A 9,968-nucleotide genomic window follows, 5' to 3' on the forward strand; every position below is an offset into this window, starting at 1 on the left:
ACATATCTAAAAGGCATTTCATTCTGGTTCGATCCATATCTAGACTGTATTTAGTCGCTGTTAGTAAAGAACGGCTTACACTGGTAGTGTTGTTGCATGAAATCCAAATGTATAGTCCTAGTGTAAATTTAATAAGAACATTTTATTAATCGTGTTTTAGCCCCGACTTTAGCTATCTTTCAACATAGGTCATTCGGAATGAAGACTCATATTGGGGTGAGGGGAAAGGGGATTAACGGCGCGATTATAACATCGTGCCGTGCATGGGCGTGTGTGTGCGCATGAGTTCGTTCACCAGACTGATGCCGGCTTTAACAGCTACCCCACTGATGCAACATCTCGGAGTTTAAGTGAGTGAGTGAGTTTAGTTTTACGCAGATTTACCAATATTCCAGCAATATCACGGCGCGGGACACCAGAAATGGGCTTCACACATTGTACCCAATGAATCGAACCCGGGTCTTCGGCATGACGAGTGAACGTTTAACAACTAGACTACCCCACTGCCCCCGGAGTTTAAGAGGAATGCGCCAATCAGACTCTGAGCTATCAGCCCTCGTTGTTACAGTGGTGTTTTGAGTAACAGAATAACAACAAGTATCATGTTTAAACGTTGTTGTTTTTATGACGCGGCGGTAGATCGAACCACCGATGACACCCCATGTGTTTACAAAAGTTGGTATATAACTGGGATCTGTCTACTGGGATTCCTCTAAATGTCAAACGCACCTTTAAAACGAAATTTCATCTAAATATTTACCCCATCCTCAAACCAATTCGTCTCGGGCCACAAAAAAATATTCAAACCGATAAAATATTACGAATTTTTAAACTCACATGGACGTAATCGTACTACCTAATAGCAGAGTCTGGGACAACCAGTAATTTTGGAATTACGACAACAAAATTTTGGTTAATGCCCCCATAAAGCCAACGATACGGGTTGCGAATGATCCCAGTAGCCATGACACTTTGATTTCCGATGTTGTGGGGGTAGACAAGTGCAAACTCCTCCAACGGCAGCAACTTCACGTAACATCTGCGACGTAAGCCTTGCCTCCTGGTGTAGGGTAACTTAACGATGCCTCTCTCAATGATTCGAAATAGCGCCATTGAACTCGAGTTAATCCGACCGTGTAATTAGTGTATGTAACATGAGGTTAATTCACCTTAACCCATTAAGCGTCGTATCAGGTATTACTGGTTACTCGAGTGTACGAGGGATGATGAAGCCTCGATGTACGGATGCCCAGCGCTAAACCTCTACGTGTGACGGGTTCAAATTGCGTATGTAAGTGCGTGCCGAGTGTGAAATAATTAAATTAACTTGATTAGCTACAAAGGTCTTTAATTATTTATAGATTTCACGTTGCTTGAAGCTCCGAGTGCTATGTTTCAGATGAGTGTAGGTTTTCATTAAAAAGGAGACGTTTGTAGAGTTAATGTCAACTGACATTCACGTGACAGTAATGAGTGATTGACTTTAGTTTTACGCCGCTTTTAGCAATATTCCAGCAATATCCCGGTACGGGACACCAGATATGGGCTTCACACACTGTACCCATGTGAGGAATCGAACCCGGATCTTTGGCGTGACGAGCGAACGCTTTAACCACTAGGCTACCCCACCAACCTCTTAGATATGAGCAGAATGGAGACATTGAAATTATATGTTTTGGGAGCCGTGAAGGTTTCATCTCTAAAAGACAACAATCAATACAAAATATGCAACATTAACCCAAAGTTTTATTGATAATATACAAATGCATATATTTCGATGATAGTTTTGGCGTTGTTGCAATAATTAGCTGCCTGGCATAAGCTTGCCTTGAGGTCAATGTCGTTTCACCATGCCCTAGTGACGATCTAGACTAGCGTTTGTGTGTTTGCTTTTTAAAGCCGCTATCATCAATATTCCAGCCATATGACGGCGGTCTGTAACAAATCGAGTCTCGACCAAACAATCCGGTGATTGACATCATGAGCATCGACACAACTGGGATACGATGACTGACCACCCGATCCCGTTAGTCGCCTCTTACGACAAGCATGGGTTGCTCAACCATGCCACAGAGCCCAACCACCCGACCCCGTTCTCTTCATCACAAGACACAGATGAGATGCTGAAGACCAATTCTAACACAGAGATTCACGGGTTTCAGGATAAATGAATCTGATAGCTTTGTGTTCACGCATACCTTGAAATCACCAGGTGTAATTTGTGCCAAATTCACGACTCTCAAAGATGTTCTCTTCAGTAACCTAACCTCTGGAATGACCAAAATGACAAAACCCCAGTTTGAAATGTTTCAGAGACCCAACCCTTACCGCGTCTGACATACGAGATAGGTATCTAACCCAAGGAACAATTCAACAAACTACCCCTGTCAAAAAGATACTCCACATCGTAAGCCACTGCATAAGAATATCTTAAGGCAAGTAAATATATACTTTGAGATTATCGATAACAGGGTGAGGGTACCACAAACGTAACCCTTTCTAGTCAAGTATTAAAGTGAGCGACCTCTTATCGCCATGCATTGTCAACTGTTACACTCCCGTGGAAATACTTAACGCTGACATGAAAGCGATATACACGAGAGCCGGGAGACTAGGGGGAGGGTTCCGCGTATCAGGTGTAATCATCACCAACTACTGTGTTACACGGTCTTTTTAATGTGGTTTTATTCATCGTGTCATCCACAATCATTCCGAGGAACGTTCTACGCCAGAGCTTTCTCAAAGTAAAAACTTTAAACAGCGTTTTTGATAGTGGGGTTTAGGGTGGAATGAATATTATTTACAATGTCTTGATATAACGGTAGTGTGGGGTCGCTGCACGGAGCTGGAGTCAGGTATTTCATTCCTGGACGTTCTTCGTAAGAGTTTTCTCAACGTAAATACTTTAAACAGCGTTTTTTGACAGTGGGGTTTAGGGCGGAAGGAATATTATTTACAATGTCTTGATATAACGGTAGTGTGGGGTCGCTGCACGGAGCTGGAGTCAGGTATTTCAGCCCTGGACGTTCTATGTCAGAGTTTACTCAACGTAAAAGCTTGAAACATCGTGTTTTTGATAGTGGGGTTTAGAGTAGAAGTATTATGATTTACAGGTGCGATGTGGGGTCGTTGTACGAAGCTGGGGTGAGGTTAACCAGGGACGTTCTGTGTCCGAGTTTTCTCAACCTACAATCTTCAAAAGCGTTGTTTAACAGTGGACTTGAGGTACAAGGAATATGTTAGGTAGTGAGGTGCTGGGTGGGGTCGTTAAAAGGAGTTGGGGTGAGGTATTTCACACATTGACGTGTTTTCACCTGTAATCATCAAATAGTGTTGTTTGATCATGGATTTTCGGTTCAAGGAATAGTCTTTAAAATGTATTGATACAAAGGCAGTGAGGTGCTGTGTGGTGTTATACTGAGTTGGGATGGGGCATATTAACTATGGACGTTCTCTGTCCTCGTTTTCTCAAACTAAAACCTTTAAACGACGTAGTTTGACAGTGGGGTTTTCGGCAGACGGAACAGCCTTTAAAATGTTTTGATATAACAGTAGTGATGTTCTGTGTTGGGTCGTTATACTGCGCTGGGGGATTTCAACCCCTGTCCTCGTTTTCTCAACCTAAAACCTTTCAACAGCGTAGTTTGACAGTGGGGTTTTCGGTACAAGGAATAGTCTTTGAAATGTTTTGATATAACGGTCGTGATTTGCTGCATGGACTCAGTCGTCCGTGGATCTACATCGGAGTACTCTGAAAGTAAAACCTTCGAACGGCGTTGTTTCACAGTGGGTTTTTAATGGAAGGGATAGTCTTTAAAATGGCTTAATTTAAAGGTAGTGACTTGAGGTTTTTGGTCGCTATGCGGGCGTAGTGGTTAATTATTTCGTCTGTAAACGTCCCTTTTGCCATTGGCCTGTATACGGCACAACGATGCTCAAGGGTAGGCAATATGGACGAGCATACATCCTGCTTGTGTTTACATGTATCTGATGTAGATATAGATGTACCAAACTGCGTTGTTTCAGCCTAACAAACTTCTGGTTTAGATCCATGGAGGACTGAGCTTGGTTTGGATGACAGTATGTACACGAATGCTCTCACTTCAGCTTACATTACACGACTGCTCTCGGTTCAGATTAACACATGCTCTGCTGAAGGCTTTTAGTATAGCCATGCATACACATTAACACACAACTGGGCTCTGCGTTGATACATTTACATGGAAACTTTATGTTTAGCTATATATTTACAGGAATGCTTTAGATTTAGCTACATATTTACATGAATGCTCTAGGTCTAGCTCTAGCTCTTAGGGCGGTGGGGTAGCCTAGTGGCTTAAAGCGTTACATATTTACATGAATGCTCTAGGTCTCGCTCTAGCTCTTACTATGGGTACAATGCTCTAGGTAAGCCTAGCTCTCTAGCTACATATTTACATGAATGCTCTAGGTCTAGCTAAAGCGGCGTAGCTACTAAACTCAGTCAGCTCTACTTAGCTACATATTTACATGAATGCTCTAGGTCTAGCTCTAGCTCTTAGCTACATATTTACATGAATGCTCTAGGTCTAGCTCTAGCTCTTAGCTACATATTTACATGAATGCTCTAGGTCTAGCTCTAGCTCTACGTTTACCAGCATGCTCTAGGTTAAAAGCCTAACATTTTAATTTACACGAATGTTCTAGGTTTGGCTATACAATTAGACTCATGCTCTTAGTTTATTTGTACACGTAAACCGTTCTCTAGGTTTTGCAATACATTTACCCTAAGGCACTAGGTTAAAGTTTAAAAGTTTAATTTACACGAATGTTCTGGGTACATCTAGGTTATCTATTCAGTTAGACACATGCTCTTAGTTTAACTGTACACGTACACGGTTCTCTAAGTATTGCAATACATCTACACGATGCTCAAGGTTAAACTATGCAGCTAAACATATACCCTACGTTTGTGAATACATTCAGACGACTGCTCTAGCTTCAAGGCAAACTTATTGCTAAAGGAGGAATGAATTATAAGAAAAATTGGGCGGTGGGGTAGCCTAGTGGTTAAAGCGTTGGCTCGTCACGCCGAAAACCCGGGTTCGAATCCCCACATGGGTACAAGCCCATTTCTGGTGTCCCCCGCCGTGATTTTGCTGGAATATTGCTAAAAGCGGCGTAAAACCAACCTCAGTCAGTATAAGAAAAATGTTGAGAGGAAAGAATATGGTAGGATCCTAATAGGTTTATACCGATGGTTTATATACGTGGTTTATATCGGTGGAACCAAGACACATACGATAACTACAGCATTGTTAATGAGGGTCGAATGTAGACGTTTAACCACACGACTTTAGGCCTGTATATATGCATATGAGCAGTGTTCAACAGCTTGTGTTATTTTGGCAGAGATTTCTTATGAAAGTGGAAAGGGTATTGTTGCTTCTATTTTATTCCACCATACAGTTTACATTCATAAAAAAGCGTTTCGGAATCTTTACAAAATTATCACTAAAGTGACACGCCCACGCTATACAAGCAGTTTTTGAAGTTGTTAGGGAAGTAGGGTTATTTACGTATCAACAATATGGACCTTTCTCCGACGTTAAGAGACATTATGATATAAACGGCGAAAGTGTCGCATACCACAGCGTTTCTTCGTTGCAGGTTGTAGTGTTCACGTATAGTATATACATGCCTTTGTGAAAGACGATCGCAGCAACTTCTGACAGTGTGACACCCCATTACACCACAAGCGAGCAGTGCGTTGAACACAACTAGCGTGCACACATAATCACACATGCAAAAACGTGCATTAGATAACAGCGGCCTCCGTACATATTTTCGACGAACACTGTACACAACCACGCGTCTACTGTACGGCTTGTCCAACACGGAAAACGACGAACGCGATAATGACATTTGTTGAAATAGACTACGAGTTCAAACTACTTTACCTACAAGTAAGTTTCGTTTTTATGCTGTAACACGACCCGTCTAAGCTGTTGACAGCCGTAGCAAGATATACATTTCTCAATGAAATCGACAACAGGTCTATTTCATAATTATATCGGTTCGAGGCGTATATTTGTAACTCTACCTTCCGAGCAACCTTAATGACAAGGGTAAATATACTAGTGCTTATATTACAGGTAGATTCTATTATCTGGAGACGCTGGTAGGTGATGGGGAGATATTGACAACTAGGTGAGGCGCTATGTACACGCAAATTGATGTCATAACATATTGTGGACGGCTGTAATATGTAGAGCTCTGGGAAATAGACAACGAGAGACTTGACACAGACTGACAGTGCAGTTGACAGAAGCCTATCTGAAACTTACAACTGACCTAGTATAGGATATCCAAACACGACAGACCGGCCCACGTGAAGACGCATGCTTTCGACACCTTGTGTCTCGTTTGTACCGTAGCTAAAGTATTACATATTCGTTATTCAATACGGGCTGTGCCACACAGATGAGACTATATTCCACCACACATGTAATTCGAAGGTTATAATACACTTGTATTTCTTGTAATCATCAGTTTAAAAATTGATAAAAGTAATAGTTAACTGTGATTTCAGAAGCTTGTCAACTGAGACAAGAGTACGCAGTACATCATACACACAGAATTTACAACCCCCATGTTTTTAAATATTTAAAAAAAATATAATACAAAAGAATATACTGTGGCACGTCGTTTAAAAGGAGAAATGTGCTCTTATAAACCTGCTTATTAAAGTTAAGATTGAAAACAATTAATACATTTCATTAACAATTCACACCATGTGTTCTCAATAATACGTGCAAGACTTACAATTTCTCCACATCATTAGGTATATCCGAAGGAACATATAATAGTCCTCTGAAGCTGCAGTCGATGTATTTGTTCCGACAGGAACACTCCCGGGGGCATGAACGGCTCTCCCCCCACGAAACACACAACGTTAGCAGTAGAAAACACAGGTAAACTGCGTTTAACACAGGTAAATCCACACCTTTCCAAAACTGGCTCATTTTGGAGAAAATTCTTTCATTCACAATCCACAGAATGAGGTAGGTTGCAAAGAAACAAAAATATTATACATGAACAGTAATCCACAATGGTTTAGCTCCAAGGTAAATCCTGCATAACGTCAAGCGCGCTCATCACTAGCCCCTTTAACAGAGCTCACAAGCAAAGCGCGATCAGCCGTCGCTCGTTCTATTTTGTACCTTGAGGGCCGATTGTTCAAAACACTGACAACCGGTTTAATCGGCCAAGTTTACTAGCTTAAAATCAGCCAAGTAATCATAGATCAGACTTATGCCTTTAAGGTAGAAACAATCCACTGCCCGCCTCATCCATGCATGCCTTCATTGTAGACTCTGGCTACACACTGAAGTTGGTTGTACTACAATCTCGCGCTACACCATGGGCGAATGCATTGTATCGAAGGGGGTACAACCTTCGCGCCCGTTCGCAGCGATAATGGTACAGTCCTAATATTGTTGCGCACCAAATCGGTTGTATGAGAGTGGATTTCACGTGGTGCTGCTTCGACAATAATTAAACAACGGCAAGGCATCTAACTGTAAGACGCATGTAGGATCGTCCATGTTGGTCGCTAGCTATGAATGACAGCTCATGTAAGCTTTGAATTCCTATCAGGGACTGACTGCTTTAGGCTGCATTTTTTCTGTGGTATTAGCGATAAGGCTCCCGTGGTGACAATGGTTCGGACACTTCGCTACTTATTTATTTATATCTTGTAAAATCGCGACATCTTGCCAACTTCTCAGCAGGTGTGGAAGCGCCAGGATATTGAAATATGTCGTGTTGTCTACGCTAACGGGACACGTGTAGGCATAACGTATCTGTCAGGCGGTCTGATAGGGGTAGTTAAAGCTTGTGAGACGCACATGTTCTTTAAATTATACATAAAAAACCCAGTTTTTAAAATATTTTTTGTCAAGAGCAAAATGAAATTTAATGATATATGTTTCATTCCTCCAAGGATTTCCATCGTATTTTTAATAATTTTTTAATATTTGAACTCGATGTCGGACAAAAAACTGCATAACCTGCAAAATGAGATCTAATGTGAAGCTTGTCTTTTTCATGCATTTGATAATCATTTTTCTTTCGCCACAATAACAAACACTCGTGTTACGAAAGTTTATTGTAACATCACCCTCTGCAGTACGGACAACTGACCATAGCGGTCGAGTCATTTGTATCATCTCCCCGTCGTTCGCACGGAAACCCTCAAAAAGGAGGCTTCATCCTCGGTATTGTCACAGCTTTTGCGTTGAGTCAAGGATGAAGAAAACGAGGGGTCGATAGAATGATCACAGACACACAACATGTAACCATTCACTGAAGATGTTCGTGCATGTAGTAAACAATTTTCTTGAACATGTTCATGAATTTACAGATTGCTTTACATATTCGCCCTCTATGTTTTTGTTTGTTTGTTGTTTAACGCTACTCAGCAGTATTCCAGCTATATGGTGGCTACCTGTCACACATTAGGTTGGTACTCTTTACATGTATTTCCATTTACAAGGTAGGCCTTTATGCCAGCAACTAGCTTTTTCAAATTTATGTTTAAGATCTATAGGTAGGTTTATCATGAAACCTGTAATGCAGAGAACGTGTCTGTACTTTTGGAGAACGATGTATACTCCTCAGGGAGTAGAGACTACAATTGGAAAACACTTCCTTTAATAAGATTATTCATGTCGTTCTCAAATCACGACCCTCTTGCTCCTATTGGTACGCCCCATGATGAGTGAGTGAGTGAGTTCAGTTTTACGCCGCTCTTGGCAATATTCCAGCAATATCACGGCGGGGGACACCCGAAATGGGCTTCACACATTGTACCCATGTGGGGAATCGAACCCGGGCCTTCGGCGTGACGAGCGAACGCTTTAACCACTGAGCTATCCCACCGGTCTGTCCATGATGATGATATCGATGATGACGAAACGACGACGATGATTATTGGAATGGTAGAAACCCGGTCTTTGCCAACTAATATTACTGTCATAATTAACGTGTAATTAAGCGTTTTTCGCGTAATCACTGTGTTTGACACGTGTATTATTAAACAGAAAGACAGTCGACAGTTCAATATGTTATAACCATGGTGGTTTATAGGCCATAATGCTAGTATTGCTGTATGGATAACGGATGTATTATTTACAGTTATCTAACCTGTTTTTTCTATACAAAAATAACTTTTCAGTGAGTTGTAATTATTCTGATGCGCACTTCGCGTCATTCATTGGTATGTTTTGTGGAATATACGGTGGTTGTGTTAATATTTAATTCAGTTAATAGGTTACAAGTTCGTCTGAAATGCCAGCTCCTATTCTGATACCTACTACCATCAGCTACTTCAGCAACGACTGATACAGTGCACAATGTTGCGCACTCCTACCGGTAGACTAACGCTTAGTCCCTGAATATAATGTTGATAGTAACAAATAAACCCATTTAAATTGAAAGAAGCCCCAGTGAGATGGGAGATTCTGAACCTGAGAAAATCTACACTTGCTTCATTTAGGGCTTTAGCATTGCAGGAAGAGCTGGGCGGTAGGGAGAATAATGTGGTTCAGGGACTGTGAGACCGACTATACTACCGAGGGTACATGGGGAGCGGCGGTTCCATGACTGCGGAATATATACTGAACAAAAATAGTTAGCCATCATGAATATTTTTGGATATTATTTGTATGCTGTTAAAGAGCTAGGCTTTTCTTGCCTAAGTAAATACGGAGTGATAGACCGACGTACGGACTCAACCACTCAACCACTCTCTCAACCACTTACTCAACTACTAACTCAACCACTCACTCACTCTCTCAACTACACTCTCAACCACTCACTCACTCTCAACCACTCACCAACCTCTCACTCACTCTCTCAACCACTCACTCACTCTCTCACTACTCTCACTACTCACTCTCTACTAACTCACAACCACTCACTCTCTC

At 41.5% G+C, this 9,968-nt stretch overlaps 1 protein-coding gene across 1 annotated transcript in view; it reads right to left on the reverse strand.

Moving 5' to 3' along the window:
* LOC124272636 (protein slit-like) overlaps window positions 1-7,576 on the reverse strand; it is a 179,828-nt gene extending 172,252 nt beyond the window's left edge. Inside the window, 1 exon segment of the mRNA XM_046707833.1 lies at window positions 6,805-7,576. Coding sequence (XP_046563789.1) covers window positions 6,805-7,004 — 200 coding nt within the window. The 5' untranslated portion in view covers window positions 7,005-7,576.
* Window positions 7,577-9,968: the final 2,392 nt, after the last annotated feature.

Source organism: Haliotis rubra, unplaced genomic scaffold (genome assembly GCF_003918875.1).
Source record: "Haliotis rubra isolate DU_JTF1 unplaced genomic scaffold, ASM391887v1 Scf171, whole genome shotgun sequence".
Classification (NCBI taxonomy): Eukaryota; Metazoa; Mollusca; class Gastropoda; order Lepetellida; family Haliotidae; genus Haliotis; species Haliotis rubra.